This window comes from Salarias fasciatus, chromosome 19 (assembly GCF_902148845.1).
Source record: "Salarias fasciatus chromosome 19, fSalaFa1.1, whole genome shotgun sequence".
Lineage (NCBI taxonomy): Eukaryota > Metazoa > Chordata > Actinopteri > Blenniiformes > Blenniidae > Salarias > Salarias fasciatus.
In genome coordinates this window covers 17,181,023-17,199,812 of record NC_043763.1, presented here as the reverse complement: position 1 = coordinate 17,199,812, position 18,790 = coordinate 17,181,023, and the positions used below count along the sequence as shown (strand labels likewise).

The window sequence follows — 18,790 nt, the reverse complement described above, 5'->3', positions numbered from 1 at the left end:
TGGAAATCGACTTAGCTTCACAGACAATACTTAGTCACAGGGTTGTTCTCATGCACAAAAAGTCTGAAATTCAAACAAATGCTCAGTGCTTTTAATCATTGTCTCCATGTGGCTGATAGTTTATTATAAGAAACATTAAGTGAAATTAGGTAATATCCCCTAAAGCAAAGTTTGGTTACAGTTGAGGAATCAGTTGAGACATACTGGAGGATCCTTAGAACCAATCAGCGTTGTATGGTTCCAAATTGTGATTGGGCAGTCATAATGTCAATCAATCTGGGAAGGCGTTTGCATGATGACATATCATGTCGAGTCGCCGCCTCTGTGCGCGCTCTGGTTTCGAGCCGCGCATGCGCAGAGCGTTGTTTAGGAAGTGACATGCAGTGGGAGCTACCATCGCATCTCATTCAGCGGCTTGCTCCTCCCGCGAACACCTCTGAAGATGGCTAGCTACAAAAAAAGAACATTGTTTGAGATGGCAGAGGATAGAAGAAAGGTCATAGAAAAGAAAGGCAAAACGCGTGTTTTACTGGGAGATTCCTTTACGAGGTGGCGGACATTCAAATCACAAAAGGGATTTCGGACTGATCACGACGTGGGGAAGTTTCTGCTGGACAGGTAACATGATGCTTATTATCCCATTCAAATGTGTTTCTGTTGCATGAACACGTAAGACACCACTTTACGGATTGTATTCTTATGTATGATTGGAAGAAGAGTCCGACATGATTACAAATGTGTTTTAATCCTACGCGGAAAGACGATGCTCCAGCTGCGCGGATGTAAACTGACATGCGGCTGACGTGCGCGCTCCCCACAGTCCTCATGCGGAGGGAGCCGCGCATGCGCAGCGCTCCAAAAATGGCAAATCGGCCATGTTGTACGAAATAGGCGGAGAATCCTCGAATATGTCTTTAAAAAGGTCAAAGAAAGCATCATTAACTGTGTTACAGAGACACAGAATAAGCAGAATTAGGCAAAGCAGCAAAATGCCGTGTCAGCAGAGGGACTAACAGGAAGTAAAAGGCTCTAGCAGATCTATGTGAGCACCTTCTCAGGATCTGCACGGCGCCTGAAGGCCGTCTCAGAGCTGCAATTTAGCTGAATAAAGCTGAATCTGAACACAAGGTGCCATCAGCCTGTGTGCTTCTGGTCTTAATTGGGATGGGTGGACCAGTTTTGGCCCAGTAGCCCTCAAACTGAATTGTCCAGTTCTTCTCATTACCCTCAAGCATGCAATAATCCTCAACAGATATTCTAATTTTCTTGTGCTGTTTTGTTTCGTTGCTCCCATTTAAAACTTGCGCTCTGTTTGAGAGATTATCAAACCTCACACTCCTTTGTAAAAAGAGGGAGGATTTAGGAACATCGGTGAGTCCCATAAATCAATTGGTACTCTCAAAATAAGCAGAGAGGGTAATTACACACACTGCGGATGCAGTGCAAAAGGTGCAAGGCCGTCTGGAGAGAGTGTCAATAACACAGAGTAAAGCCTGCATACATATACTCCACTCCACTGCGATCCATCCAGCATGTGTCGGTTAATGACAGGAACGATCAGTCAAACCCTGTTATTGTAAAAACATGCAAAACAACTCAATCAAAACACAAGAAAACAAATCAGAGAGTAAATTAGTACAGCAACCCCGAGTCTTCAATATTTATTACATTCATTAACTCGTTTTTTTTCTTCTTCTTCTCATGAACATTTCATCGAGTATGCAAGCTTTTACCCAGCTCAGATCATAAAGTCCATTTTCTCATCCAGTGTTTAAATAGCTAATAACAGAAGAAAATGTTTCATTCCCTTCACTATAAACAGCTTTTTGTTACTTCAAGGACTTTCCCAGTGCTGACCTTCTTCACGGTTGTTGCTTTAATTTCTAGTCGTGCACGCACAGAACTTGGATATTTGATCGATTTATTGAACAGCGTTCTATTAATGCACCTACCATTGATTACATTTGTGCCGTGGACTGTGTCTTATGCAGAGATTATTCACCATTGAAAGGTTTGTGCGTGACACCCAATGCATTAGAGTTAACAGTGAAATATCTGACATTATCATGATACCATTTCGGCATGACAGAGGGTAATAAAAGGCATATTTAAAATATATATATGTTTATGGTTTACTAGCTGAGCTGTGAAAATAGGTGTTGTTTACTGTGTATACATATCTCGATGTAAATAACCATATGGACAAACTCACATTGAGAACAGGTTTTTTTGTTGTTGTTGTTGTTTTTTTATTCCCCTCCTTGTGAGTTTTCTTCTTGAACAATGCATATATACATCACCCACACCCACGCAGTTGCAGTTTCCTCTTGTGTCTCCGCGGCTCCTCTCAGACAGCCCTCAGCCGTCTCACCGCCGAGCAAAGACATCCAGCTGCCCGCCTGCTTTCAGGCGATCACAGCCAGACACTCATTGAGCCATCTCCTCCTCCTCCTCCTCCTCCTCCTCCACGCAATCACACATGTATATATAAATATATATCTACCTTCTTCTCATGCACTCACTTGGATGTACAAGGCAGGGGGCAGCCGTGGCGTTGGATTACCTCTCTGATGAATGAAAGGCTCTAATGATGGATGGCTGCAGAGGCGGGAGCCGACAGCCCTCGTACATTAAACAACACAATAAATAAATAACTCTCCGTGTGCACACACACAAATACAAGCAAACACAGATAATTCTCTTTGCAAATAACGTGTTCACAGGACAGGTCGAGGCTTCCAGCACTTCTCAGTGTGAGGTTCAGTGTGTCGGTGTGAAACACACAGAGAGAGAGAGAGAGAAGTTCACGTTTTCTCATTGTTTGCTGCTCTGTATCTGCTCCATTTCAATGCAGTATTGTGGCTGTTTGTTTCTGTTGGATATTAGAGTTTGTGTATTTGACATGTGTGCATTTCCTGGATGGATTCAAATGTTGTGGGGCCAAATTCTTTAATATTTTAGAAAGACAAATCTGGCATTACAGGGAGGAATCGATATCTCTCACACACAAAGAGAGTCAATTTAGCAATGATTGCTGTTGCACACGCTTACAGTCTTTAGAGAAATAAGAGCTTTAAAAAGCTTTCCCCTTTCTGTGCTTCAACTGCCGGCAATCATTTTCAACAAGAAGATGGGTAGGAGGTTTTGTTTGTGTTTTCCAAACTGAGGGGGATCTCGGCAGTGGAATGAAACCCCGCTTTCATTCTCGTCTCACCAGTGTACCGGCGTAAACACACCGAGCTGCAGTCCATTCAGCTGGAGCTGCAGAGCCCAGACTGCAAGCTCAGTAAGCTGCGAGCCTCCACCATCATGACAGACTACAACCCCAACTACTGCTTCGCCGGGAAGACGGCCTCCGTCAACGACCTGAAGGAGGTGCCCCGGAGAAACATTTCTCTCACCAGGTAGGAGAACCGAGACGCCACACCCGAAGCGAGAAAGGTGAAACTAATTTGACAGGGAAGCTGTGGTAAGTTTGACTGAATGTCGACATCTGTGACTCACATTCAGACCTGAAGGCTGCATCAGTCAGAACAGAAGTCAGATCTCCTAGAATGAGAAAGAAAATTCCCCAAAAAACTTGAATTTGATAAATCCTGACTGGTGGATCGCTATCTTGAAGAACCAGGAATCCATTTAGGTCACGAACAACTCAAATCAGCACCGAAATCAAAGGATAATTTTGTTTTGTTCTGAGTAAATTCAAGAACGAGTGGCTCCCAATTAGTGAACGGAATTGTGGTTCGTTTCAGCGAGCCACTTATTTTAATTTGGCTCATTGAATAGAGTCGGTTGTTTTGGCTTGTCAGACTTTCTGTTGCCTGAATAAATTTATTTGCAAATTATACAAATTAGCACATTTACAATTATTTTTTACAATTATATTTAGAATTATTACATTTTCTTTGAGGCCCCGTTTACATGAAAATATTTCAGGTGAAAACTCATTGTCTTTGCGTCTGTTTCAGAAAAGTTTCGCATTAGAAACGACAGATGTAGTTAACGTGTCGGACCACTAGTGGGAGCTCCTTCTATGGAATAAAGCCATCTATGCATGCATGCAGAGAAGAGACACCGAAGCTCCTTTAAACTGTCTGTCTTCATTGCGTTGGCCCATTCAGCATCCTGACTAAACCAATGCGCTAACCTCCAGGTACACGTACCATTACACACAATGAATAACCTCAAGAGTTAATCCATCCTCTGAAATGTTTGCTCAGATTATCTTCTAATGGGAAAACATAAGTGGATTTGGACATGCATGATTTGATTTGGAGTGTGTGCTTTGAGGTCCCTTTATTAAATAATAAAAGTGTTCAGTTTTGGTCGACAGACAATACTGCTTGACATTTCTCCCCCCGAAGATGTTCCCATGCTTCACTGCATCAGCAGATTCATGAAGAATAAATAAAAGCGGAGCTTAGAACACAAAACAGGGATGTAACAAATGAACTGTTGCTGTGCGACAGTTGTCCGATCTGAAATGAAGGAATCTCCACAGCATCACCTGCAGTTCAAAGCCAAAGCATCTTGACCTGATGGTTTATCTACGTAAATAATCACGTCTCTGCTGACTCTTTTTTGAAGATATACAGAGATCATTTTGCTATGTGGTTCGATATTCAATACAAGCAGAGAAAAACAGAAAGCACAGATAACTTGAGTATATAATGTTCCAAAGCCTGGAGCTAACAGCCTGGAGCTAGTTATAGACTATCAATATGCCTGACGTCTCTTTCTAGACCCAGCGTGCCCATGGGTGCACAGCCGGACATGACTGTGTTTTCTGTTTTATAACATGGATGCTGAATAGGGAAATTAAAGCAGTATTGGTCTGAATCGAGCAACAAAAGAAAAAAATAAAGAAAAAAGAAAATGCTGCACTGCGCTCTGTGGTGCCGCTCTGTGCCAAGTGTGTGATAAGTTGCTATAGATCTCTAAAGTAGGGCTCCCAGAAGTGGAAATACTGAAAACAAAGAAGGATAAGAGCAGCTGAGCACACATAGTAAACGACAGCCTCATAGTTTTGTATCGTGGTTTTGAAAATCCGCTTTAAGTACAGTGGAGTCATAAATACAGCATGGTGTGAGAAGTCGCAGCTAAAATAAAGCGTGAAATATTAACGTGTAAAGTCTCGCAGTGCGTGAGTCCAAGCGGCTGGGAAATTATTTTTGCAGAGATCTTTTCAATTTTTAATGCATCTTTCATGTGTTTATAGTTCACCAGTTTATCATTTCACTTCCTAAAATTTGCAATAACTCCTTTCTTCTTACCGACCGGTGAGTATTTTCCATTTATTACTCCCGTCTGGAGTTGTACAAGTAGTGGATCAAGTGAAACGACTGCGAAAAGAGGGAAATCAGAACGATAATTCAGAGTCAGAGTTTATCCGTCGGTGCTTTAGCTTCCGCAGGAGGATGGTGACAGAGAGACAACGGCTCGTCTTCCCGGGATTAAAAGCTGTGCAACTGCTAATTTAGAAAACCGAAAGAGTCTCAACTGTCCTGTTTAAAAAGAAAAAAATCACTCTTGTTAGTTTACTCCACGGCTGCTTCCCCTCCAGCGGGGATCGTTGCTCGGACAGAGGTGTCTTCAGGACACGTTTTACTGCTGTTTGCTTCAGATATCTTCAGTTTGGAAATCACACCAGCGCTCTGGTTCGACTCTTTAGTGTAAAAGTTTTATCTTCCCGGTTGAAATATGGATGCGGCGGTTAATAATAGATCCGTTTCTTTGTCTGCAGGGGTCTGGGTCACGGCGCTTTTGGCGAGGTCTACGAAGGCCTGGCGGTGGGGATACCGGGCGAACCCAGTCCGCTGCAAGTGGCCGTGAAGGTGAGGCGGAACTTCCTTTACAAAGTCCTCAAGTTTAGAGCGCAAGTGAATATGTGATGCGAGTTTGGTGTACGGCAGAAAAATGTGTTCCTCACCACTAATTTATCTCAGTCGTATGAAGAATGATATTATTTTGTGAAAGACTAGAGGCATGTATGCTAATAAGGAGGAGCAGCAACTCTCTCAACCAGCTGAAAAAATATATTCTGTGTCTACGAGCTTTATTGGACTGTTCAGTTTTACGTTTGGCTCTCTAGTTTTAGCTGCTGTAGATTAAATATGAAAGCACTTTTAATTCAGTGAACCGAGACCAAAACTTTACTTGCAGCATCAGAACTTGCTTAACTGCAGGGTCTCGGTTTGTAATCCTCAATGTTTCGTCCTTATTTCATTACTTCCATCAATCTGAGAAAACTTCAAGAATAATATATTGAGATGTTATCTTGAGATGATCCAGTTAAAAGAAACAAAAACATTTGTTGTCGATGGGTTGAAGAACTGATACTAATGAGAATATCAGGAAAGAATACAGTAATTTCAGCTTTACATAAAAGTTAATCAGATTCATCCAAAGACATGAAACCCTCTCTATCTCTATCTTAAAACTGTTTCATTGCCCTGAGATGTGATTTCTATTCGCACCAGACACTTCCAGAGGTGTGCTCGGAGCAGGATGAATTGGACTTCCTCATGGAGGCGCTAATTATCAGGTAACGCCTGCACCGTCTACCGCCGCAGCCCCGATTCTCATTCGCCGTCTCACACACACGTCCCTCTGCCGTTCCTGTTCCCTGCAGCAAGTTCAGCCACCAGAACATCGTGCGTTGTATAGGAGTGAGCCTGCAGGCCATGCCCAGGTTCATCCTGCTGGAGCTGATGGCCGGAGGCGACCTGAAGACCTTCCTGAGAGAGACCAGACCGCGGCTGGTGAGGCGCTTTGACGTTACGCAGCTGGGATTCTACCAGCCGCCTGTGATCGGATCACATCTGGACACAAAAAAAAAAATGTCTGGTGGCCTCTGTTTAGCTTGTAGTTTACGGTGTGTTTTTGTGCGTCTTCGCCGAGGAAATCAAAGTATCGCCGTGAGAGCAGTGAGGGCGAACCGGAGCCGTAAAACTGGAGCCGGGCAGCCTCGGCAAACAGATGAACCTCACTGTTTTATTATGTAGGCAGTGAAGTCGAGCGCCGCGGCGGATCCAGGCGATAATTCTCTGGTTCGTCAGTCGAAGAGAGCTGGTTCACACTGTCATATTGTTTTCACAATACTTTTATCACATTACCATTGAAAATAAAGCAAGACGAATGGAGAGTATAGCACGTCTTCGAGAGATTGAAATTCTATATTATCTCCAGGATAGAAATATCACACTCTGATTATTATTAACAATAAACATCATCTTTTCTCTCCTTTCTTTAGGAGCAGCCGTCCAGCCTGACCATGGTGGACCTCCTCAACGTGGCCAGAGACATCGCCAAGGGCTGCCAGTACCTGGAGGAGAACCAGTTCATACACAGGTACCCGGACGGCCGCCTCTTCATTTAGATGCACAAACAATCCATCTGCATTAATGCGTGAGAATGTAATATTCTCTGCGGTCCTCCCACACAAACCAAGCCAAGTGTAAATAATACGCAGCACATACGGACACGCATGCCGCCGTGCGCACGTGGAATGCAAAATGCACATCGGACAAACAGTGATGCCCACATTCATCAGCGAGCGTTTTCTCACAATTACAAACCGACTGCGTCCTTCCAAGCGGAACATATGGACTTTGCATGGTTTTTGCCTTTCCGCGATAGCAGAGAGGACAAGTGATGAGTTTAGTATCAGAGCGGCCAGATGGGGAAGCCGGCTTGCCTTTTTACGCTCGACGTATATCCGAGGTACGAGTCAAGAGCGTTTCCTTTCCGTGTTCGCTGATGGGCCTCCACATGTGGTCTCCCCGAATTTTCCTTTTCCAGGACGTCCATGAAGAATGGCAGGAAAGGTCAAAATGGATTCACCTGCCTTTTGTCTTTTGATTTCCTCGGAATCATCAAACGACAAAACGAGGCCTCGTAAACCTTGTTTGCTCCAACGCCGCGCAGTAAAACTCCATCAATCCACCGTACGGCTGACTCTTGATCTTCTACACCGCCTGATGTGTTTCCTCCTTGGAGAATTTATTAAAATTCACCCGAACACTGTCCTTGAGGCAAATTTCAATTTCATGGAGGTGCATTTATGCCAGGTTGAGTAAAGGGCAGGTGAAAGAAGTCGCCTGGACTTGGAAAATGCAGCTCTTTTCTTTGGGATTACTGGGGTCCGGCAGGTTAAATCACAGGGTTAATGCTGTCTGAGAACAGTTTCTTAATGGTGGTATTTACCCGTTTTTAGAGTCAGTGGATCATTATTTGATTTTACAACAAGCTTTGCAGTTGGAGCATCAACTGTAGCTAACCTGAGAAGGAGTTGTGTAGTTTTAATGCAACCGTAGGCATTAAAGCGGACTGATAACGCGGATCGTTGTCGAAGAGCGGCAGTGGCATGGCTCTTTACGCCACACTTAGAATTTACTGTAAATAAGCTCGACAGTGTAAGGCCAGATAATAACGTTTCAGTAATGCACTGCTTTTGCGTTATCGTGCTCGCTGCATGTACCGTGTCCACGTGACTTTGTTTCTTTTTCTTACGCTTTCGGCTGGTGGTCTGTGACAGCTAATGCGGAGTTTCAAGGACCGCAGTTAGTTTTCATGAAAACTTTCGGGGAAAAAAGTCGTTTAAATTTAGCAGTAGTATCTCACAGAAAAGCACGGGTGTTCTCGCTCCTTCAGAGCGACACACAAACCTTCCTAAAGTATCTGTTGACCCTGAATTGACTGATTGTTTCACTGCTTAATGCCGAAGAGAAAATTTCATGGCGTAATGACACAGTTAAGGAAATAGCCTGTTTGATAGCTCTGTTCGCTGAAACTCAATAAACTGCTTCAGACTAAATTTGAGTCAAGCAAAGTGAAAAAAAACAGACCTCTTTTAAAAGGAAATGGAAAACAAATGGATGTCTTAGACCCCAGGGTGTTGAATAGTTGTTGTTGTTTTTTGATTCTGGTGTAACAGGTCTGAGGGATGGATCAATTTCAGTAAAGCGTTTAACTCCGTTCCATCACTTCATCGCCTGCGTTTCCGTCTTTGTTGGGATCTAGGTTTGACTGTGATGTTCAGGGTCAAACGAGCGATGAATCTGGACGTTATAAACTTGACAGAGGTGATGGGAGAATTTGACAGGATCTCTACAGACACCGAGTGAGGAGGCGGAGCTAGAAATTCACTTATTTGAGCACTGAGCTGTTGAAAATTTGCATAAACGGGGTCATAGCTCACTCAGAGGGACACTGAAGGTTTTGACCTGTTTTCAGCTCTTCTCACTATTTTTTAAGATTTTTTACTTCTTCATTTCTGCCCAAGAGACACGCAGTGATACCATCTTGAAAAGCCTTCAGTTTAAATCAGGCCGAACTATTACTTTAACCTCATTGTGTCAATTCTTATCCAAGTTAATCAGATTGCGGGGGCAAAACGTTAAAACAGTGAAATTCTGTCTTCATGCTCAAACGCGGTGTCACATGATGTTACCCTGACGTTCAGTTCTGGCTATTTATCAGCCTTCATCGCGCATTTATCTTTCATTTCGATGAGAAACAGTGTCCTCGCTACGTCATTTCTCCACATGAAATTGGATGCCTTGGGAGCAGAAATCGTGTGTGTGAGCTCATTTCCCCCCTTTCCCGACAGGATTGGAGCATGCTGTGTGAACTACTGTATTTTTTTTTTATTTTATTTTTTTTTTGCTCAAGGACTAACCGAATCAGTACAGTGCAAATATGAATTTTTCCTCCTTTTGGCCCATCAGCCGTTCACACAGTGGAATATTTCAGTCTTTCTCTGTGGATGCACCATGTGGGCAGACTCATAAAGACACTATAAAGAAACTCCACACTTGCCGGTTTGCCAAGGGCCTCAGATCCAGCAGGGGGATCGTCTGCAGTGTCTCGGCCATCAAACCCTCCTATAGATGCAAATGTACAGAGAGCTCTGTTTAACCACAGAGCAGATGAGAGATGAGACGAGCCGAGTTGAACGTCAGCATTTCAGCCTTTCTCTTCTTTCAGGGACATCGCTGCACGGAACTGCCTCCTGACGTGCAAAGGACCGGGCCGAGTCGCCAAGATCGGAGATTTCGGGATGGCTCGGGACATTTACAGGTAGAGTTCCAGCTCGGAAGTGCAAGGCGGCAAACCGGACCTGTTGACCAGGCTCCGGCTCGCTCAGGAATTAGCGTGGCTTTTCTTGTGGAGTATGCACTGTGACCATTAGTCAGCGGCACAAGAATGATCCGATCTGACATCCTAATGGGTAAAGTGCTGACTGTCACTGCTTGGCCCCATCCAAAGTTTTTTGCTCATCTGAAAACTTTCGGCGTCGTTGCTGAATGGAGCTCGTGTCTACACCTGACACATTGTGTCAGCGTGCGCGGACATAAATCCGAGGAACTGAGGAGCTAAACTGCAGCACTGAACACAAGAAAAGAAGGTTGTTTTGTCGCGATCAATTTTCAAAATCGGGTCTGATGCTGCAAGTCCAAGTCAGTTTTTCTGTGTACTGATCAACAAAACTATAAATATTCTTTTGTTGTTCCGGTTGCTTTTTCTAGAATACATTTTTACAGTTGGTAAGGTAACTTCTACATTCTGTGGAGGAATTTTGCAATGTTGGTTCTACATCCTACTACACTACTAGTAAATGAATGATTTTCATTTAAAGTTTACTATAAACAAAATTCATTGTATTTAGTTGAAAAAGTACTTAAATTGAGCAGTCCTTCAGTTTAATTTAAAAGGAAGAGCTCTTACTTGTTAATTGTTTTACTAAGACATACAATAGATATTTATTTAGGACACAGGATTGTTTGAGAAAAGCGTTTATCTTCATGAGGGTGTTCATTTGAGGCCGGTATTAATGACAGTTAAAAGAAACTTTTTAGTAAATAGTTCTTGTGGACATGGCTGCTGTTAATCAAATCAATCAAAAAGTTGCCCTTATCACTGCTACCATTGTGTCTTCCTATCAGACTATTGTAGTAATGCTTTCTTTCAATCCACATCAGCTCTTTTGTCGTCGCTCCCCTCCCCCCGAAGCGCCCGCTCATTATCCTCGGCTACACTTCTTCTTAATACAGCTTGTACTATTTCACGTGTCGCTGTTTGAATCAATGCACAAGCCAGCTGGGAAATCTCCCAAGCCTTTCATCTGCTAAGAAAATGAGAGCGGGGGAAATATGTCACAACATGCCGCTGTATCAACGCAGCACTTTCCAATCATCCGGCGGAAAGTCACACGAGAGCAGAGTCACTCTCAGCGCATCCGGAGCGGGGCTGTTGCGCAGTGTCCCCGGGGAGCCACATTAGGAGCGCTTGATTTAATTGCTGATGTCAGTTTTTCAGGTATCTCGCTGCGATTTTGTTTTTATCTCTCAGCCCAGAGCTGTGGTGCTGGGACCTGATTTCTTTTCTTTATTTATTTATCTTTTATTGTCGTCGTTATTGTGTTCAGCGGGGAGGGCTGGGTGTTGAGCTCGCAGTGCCACCAGGCTGTTGGTGTGTGATTCTGTTCGCCGGTTTATGATGTGCGTGACAATGGACATGGGGGCCTTTTCAAGGCCGTGGCGAGAGGGCCGGACGCCCCGGCGAGGCGCCGGGACCGGGTTTTAATGTCAGCTTTTTACATCCTGATCGCAGCGCCGCGGGCACGCTCGCACGTGGCGCTCCCATCGACTTCCTCCCTCGCACGCACGCACGCACACACGCGCGCTCGCACAGCGGCGATGCGGCGGTAAATAAAAAGCTGGGTAAACAATAGCTGCCAGACAGTAATCGCACAAAGGTAAACAGCTGCCGCTCCGCAGCGCCATCACAAAAGAACCGCTGTTTCACCGAAAATGACCATATTCAAGCGGGAATGAGCGGCAGTGGCGGGACAGCAAGGCGTTCATTCGTGCACACATGCCAACGTGCACAATAGCGTCTGAACAAACACGTCCGGGGCAGCTCTGTCATTATGTCCTCAGGTACATGCCACTGTCTTTCGGGCTGCTGTTGGTTTAATACTCCTCTATCTCCCACTGTTCCTCCCGCTCACACACGTATAAAACACCTCCGATCGAGCTGCGACTGCATTTAAGCCCCGCTAATCTGCAGCTCAGCTTCCCGTCTGCCGGTGGTGTTCGCTGTAGTAGTAATAAGTACCTCCATAAATGTGCAGGGAAGGAAAAATAAAGGCTTGATCTACTGATAGGGGGATTATCAGTCTTCAGTTCTGCATCATGCCAGCCCTCAATTTTCTTTTAAAGAGGTAGAGGAGATCTTCCTGAGTAGCATCATGTACAGGAGTTGGAGTTGAAGTTAAATTTCACTTGCAGAGGGCAGAATAACCAGCCAGCAGTGACAGAGACATCTATTCAAGCAGTAAAAACACATGAAATACACCCTGAAATACATGTTGCACTTCGGTCTGCATAAAGTGGGGGAAAAAAAAAAGAAAAAGCAACAAAGTCAAATGCGAGGACGGACACAAAAAGTACAATATAATTAAAGCAACAAGCCGCTGAACCCACCAGAGGCCCAGCAGTTCAGCGGCGCTGTGTCTTTCTTTAATAGGGGCCAGTCCACGTCCCTCCGCTCCCCCCGCGTCAGGATGGACAGGAACAATAAAGGAGTGGCTGCACGACTCCGTCCTGTAATTGTGGGCCTAAGAATGGAGGTGGAACTGGATTCCAGCGGTGTTATTTTAAGTGACAGATTAAGGCGTGGGGCGTAGATCTGCGCCGCTGCCCCGCGGTGTCGTTCTCAGCTAATCCGTCAAGCTAACACACTCCACCAGTGATTGTTTTCTCTGCTTCATTGATTGTGTGTAATTTCCCCTCAAGGGTAACTTCTTATGCCAATAGTTTGCTAAGTATATATTTTTCCTTTTTAGCCGTATTATCTTCCATATTCCCCTCTCCTCGGTGATCCCCTGCAGACTCGCAGCTGTAGCTCAGAGTTAAAGTAAACGATGGGCGCCGGCTCCGACTGTTAGCCTTCGCCTCATACTGAGGGAGATGGAGAAGTTTCAACATCCTCACCTGAATGAGGAATTAGATAATCCCTCCTTGTAGTCACTCGCTTTAAAAACTGCTGATCTGAGGTTCTAACAAATGAATTTTCTTGGGGACGTAATGACTGAAGTGAGAATGTGAATCCCGCCTGCCTTCGCCTGCCTCTTCCAGGCTCCTGGCGCTTGTTCCAACTCTATTTTTGGATTTAATTTTTGCACGTCACTTCGGAGACATTCAGCAGTCCGACTTTTAGCACAACTTCTGACACTTTGCGCCGCAGGTGAGCTTCAGCGCGGCTTCAAATCTGTCACATCATGTGACGGGTCATGCAGCCCGAACAGGATCCGCGATCCCCTCCGCTTCAGCTGAGCCTCGCATGCCTATTTTGGATGTGATTTCTCCATCTTTCCTTGCGCCGTCTTCACGGTTCCACCTGGGAGCTGCCCGCCGTAATTACAGCGCTGTCCTGCGCCGCCACCTGCAGCAGCTGTGGGGATGAGCGCCGTCTTCACTTTTTCTTGTCGGGGGAGACCCTCGGGGATCGGGGACTGGCAGCCGTCCAGCCTGCCGCCGCCGCCGCCACGCCGTCCTGTTTATCATCGAGCGCTCGCCGTGTTCACAAACGAGCGCGCGGGGAATAAATTGACATTTTTACGACAAAATTACTGAGGGGCGAAACAGATTTACGCCTCCGCAGAGGCGGCGGCGGGCCGAGCCAACTCGAGCGCTCTCGAATCCCAAAAGTCAGTGAGAAGCTAACCGGTTCAGCCACGCCCACATTCAGCTGCTCGCCCCGTGCGACCGCCTCCATCACCGCCCAAAATCAGATAGAGTCCATCAGATAACTTCTCAGGCAACGTGAGGCGCGAGATGAGGGCCTCGCTCTGCGACAGGCGATAGGATCAGAGTGCCGATACCCACACTGACAAACGCACAATTAATTGCTCGACCCGAGAATTTATCTTCTTTTTCCCCACTCTCTGCGTGTGAGGGCAGTGTGGTTGCCATGGTGACGGTGCTGAAAACCTCTATTGTTGTTTCTGATTTATAATTGCTCCTTTCTTTAATGCTGGTCAAAGAGAAGTATCACAATTAGTCATCAAGACTCTCACTATTTCTAATGTGTGTGTGGGTGCGTTTGTGTGATGGTGTGTACCTGTGTGTGTTTTCTGTTTTCTTTTTTGTGTATTGCTGATTGTTGATGTGTGTGTGTGTGTGTGTCTCTGCAGGGCGAGCTATTACAGGAAGGGAGGGCGGGCCATGCTGCCGGTGAAGTGGATGCCACCCGAAGCCTTCATGGAGGGCATCTTCACATCAAAGACAGACACGTGGTGAGGACGCCGTCCGCCTCCGCCCGACGCCGCCGCGTCTCTCACCTCCCTCCGTCCTTCACTCCTGCTTTTCTATTTTAGCTCCTCGTCTTGTCTCCGGCTCCTCCCTTCGCTCTCATCCTTTCCCGCTTCACCCACCTGATGATTTATGGCGCCTCAGTGTCCCTTCAGTTTTGAGAGTAACTGCTCTTCCTCCGCCGTCTCCTCCTCCTCCTCCAGGTCCTTTGGGGTCCTGCTGTGGGAGATCTTCTCGCTGGGCTACATGCCATATCCCAGCCGCAGCAACCAGGAGGTGCTGGAGTTTGTCACCAACGGCGGAAGGATGGACCCGCCCAAAAACTGCCCCGGCCCAGTGTAAGTGGGTGAACACATCGGTTTTCTTCACCGTCTGAGAAAAGAAGCGCTTGAAATGATGCCCAGTCGGTGCCTGAAACAGTTAAAAAGTTCCAACATGGATGGTTGAAAATCCCTGACAGTTTATTGGCTTACAGCCCCCATGTCCCTGAAACCGAATAAGATACATGCTGAAAGTGTCCAACAGCAGAATAGCTCGAAAGCCGGAATGCGTGTGGATTTGGAACGGCACTCCTGGAACCTGCACCTCTTTTTTAAAGGTTATAAGTTTATTTTGCGAGTTGTTGAGTATTCTGACAACATTTCACTAAGATCTGAAGCGAATCCAGGATGGCCAGACGGGACAGTTTGAGGAAACCCGCTGATTTTCTGCGCAGTGACCCAGATGCTGAATGCATTCAGACCCAGTGAGGTCTCATTTCGACTCTTCAGGTTCGGCCGTTGTTGTCCATACGAAAGCATCCAGACAAAAGCGCGCACACGCTCGCACGTGTGAAAGGCTCTGATGGCCGTCTGATATTGACATGTAAACAAGCTGTGACCCAGAAGGTGTCACGAAAACCTAACGGGAGATCGCTCTCCGTGCAGTCGCTGTGGAAGCCACGCCAAGGCTCCTCTTTCATGTCCGCCTCTCAATTTGCTGGAAGTCATGGCGAGCTGATAGGCAGCTTAAAAACCATTTTCAAATCACACTGTATTTTCTTGGCTCGCTGCGGAATATACCGCCTTTCATGTGAACTCTATTATAAAATACATACATATCGGCAGACAGGCTCTCCCCCCCCGTGCCGTACCGGCTGTCTGCTTGCACTTTGGCCTCCCCGTGATTTCACAGCTTTATCCGTCGCACCTGTCGGCCGCGGCGTTGCAGATTACTGCTGCTGTATCGTTTTGCCACCCGCCTCGCCTCCCTGTAAACGTGCACCTTCCCTTCGAAAAAAAAAAAAAAAAAAAACACAACACGGCCGTGTGATGCGGCATTAAGCCCAAGTTCCTGCGAGCCACACAACAGGACACAGATGAAAGCACATCAGCGGGATTCGAGTCCACACTGTGACGGGACCCTGTTTAAAGCTGCCATTCAAATGTGGTTCGGATCCTGATGTGATTTTCACCTGATTGCATCCAGAGCTTCTGTAAAATAAGACTCCAGAGTCAATATTAGGATCTGATGGAGCCCTGCTGGGAACATACATTCATCCAGGGTTTCTGCAGCAGGACTGTTATCTCTAATCCTTTTTTGTGTCTGTTTTGTAGTTCTGCACCCCAAAAAAACAACCAAATAAAAATAGTTCTTGACCTGGCCCTGTGATAAATCACACAAAGCTTTGCATACAGTGTATTAACTTTGTGCTTCCGCGTCTTTAAGGTATCGCATAATGACTCAGAGTTGGCAGCACCAGCCTGAGGACAGGCCGAACTTCTCAACCATCCTGGAGAGAATCGACTACTGTTTGCAGGTGAGGAGGTGGAACACGCTGCAGGATTATAAACACCGTGTGGCGAAGGAGTACAGGAAAATACCTCACTACAATTTTCTTGTATTTCTGGAAAAAAAAATCACTGATTTGCCACAAAAGAATTCCCACAATAGTTGTGGCATGACCTGCACTGCAGTAGTTTCTGTTTAAATTAGCAAGAAATCCAATTAGCACCCCGACTTACATACATAACCAGTATTATATCATTGCTAATAAGAAAGAAACTGTGAAATGATGCTAACGTTGTTAACACAATGACCGCCATGATCATTTCTTACAATTAAACCACATTTGACTTTTAGGAGTTGAAACAAAAACAGGAATTAAGTTTATTGCAGGACCATCGATGCTAATGTCGCTTCTTCTATGACTTTATTGTTTTAACAAGCTGAAAGCATTGAGAGATCGTCCACTGTTTGTTTTCAGGACCCTGATGTGGTGACCATGCTGTTGCCTGTGGAGTACGGACCCGTTCCGGAAGAGGAGGAGCGAGCCCCCGTGCGCCCCGACGACCCCTCGGCCCCGACCGTGCTTGTGAACGCCCAGGTGCCTGACGGAGAGGCTCCGCCGCCGCCGCCCTCCTACCCGACAGAGGCCGTCTCCACGAGCGCGGCGTCGGAGGTCAAAGCACAGACGCCGGCGCCGGCGCCGCCGCAGCCGTACCTCCACCAGCACCAGCAGCCTCACACGCAGACCGCCATGGCCATGACTACCACCAACACGGTCACCTGCGCCGCCCCCTCCATGCTCGCGGCCAAGGGGCCTCACGTCGCGACCCAGCCCGGCCCGGCCGAGGGGGGCCACATCAACCTGGCCTTCGCCCAGGGCCACCCGCCGGAGAAGGACGGCAAAAGCACCAGTCTGTGGAATCCGACGTACGGCTCCTGGTTCCTGCAGCAGCAGCAGAGGAAGCAGCAGCAGCAGCAGCAGCAGCAGCAGCAGCTGAGGCAGGGTGGGGTGGGGGGTGCAGGGGGCAGCGGGGCCAGGGTGCCCGGCGAGGGGCAGGAGCACGTGGGCCGGACGGTGGCGGAGGTGGCGGGGGCGCTGGGCCTCCAGCATCAGCACAAGCAGTTCCAGCATCAGCTGCAGCAGCAGCACCAGCTGCAGCTGCTGCACCACCAGCAGCAGCAGCAGCAGCAGCAGGGGCTGTGCCGGCCGCTGCTCCCCCCGCCCCCACCTCCCGCCACCCAGTCGCCTCTGCTCCTGGATTCGGCCGCCTTGCCCCCGGTTCCCCTCTACAGACTGAGACGCTTCCCCTGCGGGAACATCGGCTACGGCTACCAGGAGCAGGGCCTGCCGCTGGACGCCGCCCCCCCTCCCCCGCCCCCTCAGGGCACGCCCTCCGCCACCCTGCAGCGCGGACCCTCCATCCCCACCTCAGTGACCCTGGCCCGGCCGGGGGTGCCCGAGGACAGCCGCCCGTTGTTAGTCACCATGGGGACGGTGCAGGACCCGCGGCTGCCCAGGATGGAGGGCCACAACGCCACCGTGCTTTAGCCCCGCCCACCCCACCCCACCCCACCCAACCCCCGGCGCTTGCTGGGCCTTCCGGGCCTTTAGTGTCTTTGGAGGCATCAAACACTGTGCCAGGACAGAGACCCGTTTTCACCGCCCCCCTACCGTCGTTCCTCTCACCTTGGAGGCGTGTTCGATTCCCCGGCGGATCCCGGAGCACATCAGAGAACTCACCCGGCTTCTGAGAGGAATAAACGCAGACAAAAAAAAAGGCTAGTTTTAAGAGTTTTAAAAATGTATTTTTTCATTGCTGGAGGGATCGGTTCTGAGAGGACGAGAGTCGGCCGAGAGTCCGGAGCACGGGGAGACTTTCCCGGCGTCGGGGAGCGAGCGCCGTGGCCTGCTGGCGTGGACTCAGAGGAGGGTCGGACCTGCCCGTCTCTGCCAGACGTCCGCTCCCAGAGTTTGGTGACCTGTTTGACTGCAGCAAGTTGTTTACAGCTTGCAGCCAACATGCAGAACCCACACACACACACACTGTTCCTTATCCTTTCAGAGAGAAAACAAACTCAACAAAACAAGAAAACAAAAGAAGCGAGAGAAACCAGTGAGTTGAATAACTTGTATCAGACTATTTTTCAAGAATATCACAGAAACAGACACTGGATTACCAGAGACATTTATATGGAGAAAAAAAATTTACTGGGAAAATGTGTTTGTTGATGTTTGCTTGCCTGCTTGTTTATTTATTCATTTGTTTATTTATTATTTGGAAGTGGCTCTATAAATTATTAATGCTTCTTCAAATCCAAACAAATTCATTTCGCATCGACTCAGATTTCACTTCTGGTTTTGTTCTTAAGGAGCGAGAACTTTATTTTTAGCAAGACCCCCACAACACACAGGTAGACCGCTGTGTTCTTTTTTAAGGTGGAACAGGTGGAGAAGTGGAGCACGGAGGCAGGCGGAGGAGATTATTTTACTAAAAGAATACAAGAAGAAGCCACCTCGGCGGCGTTTAGGAGTTATATCCGAACATTTGAAGCCGCTTGTTGCCAGCTGTCCTCTTTCAAACCCTCGCTTTGTTCCGCGGCGTGTCGAGCGAGAGCTCTGAGACGGCGAATCCGAGGCTCCTCTTTCCCTCCTGGCTCTTTCAGTAACCTTTTATTCATTGGGCTCTTGTCAAAAAAATGTTTTC

General features: G+C 47.2%; 1 protein-coding gene across 2 annotated transcripts in view; it reads left to right on the top strand.

The window, feature by feature from the left end:
* Positions 1-18,290, top strand: part of alk (ALK receptor tyrosine kinase) — a 410,695-nt gene extending 392,405 nt beyond the window's left edge. For both annotated transcript variants that reach the window (XM_030117063.1, XM_030117062.1), the window contains exons 20-29: positions 3,218-3,404; positions 5,744-5,834; positions 6,480-6,544; positions 6,632-6,761; positions 7,253-7,350; positions 9,988-10,080; positions 14,201-14,302; positions 14,522-14,656; positions 16,026-16,116; positions 16,564-18,290. In XM_030117063.1, coding sequence (XP_029972923.1) covers positions 3,218-3,404; positions 5,744-5,834; positions 6,480-6,544; positions 6,632-6,761; positions 7,253-7,350; positions 9,988-10,080; positions 14,201-14,302; positions 14,522-14,656; positions 16,026-16,116; positions 16,564-17,634 — 2,063 coding nt within the window. In that variant the 3' untranslated portion in view covers positions 17,635-18,290. The remainder of the gene's footprint in view (positions 1-3,217; positions 3,405-5,743; positions 5,835-6,479; positions 6,545-6,631; positions 6,762-7,252; positions 7,351-9,987; positions 10,081-14,200; positions 14,303-14,521; positions 14,657-16,025; positions 16,117-16,563) is intronic.
* Positions 18,291-18,790: the final 500 nt, after the last annotated feature.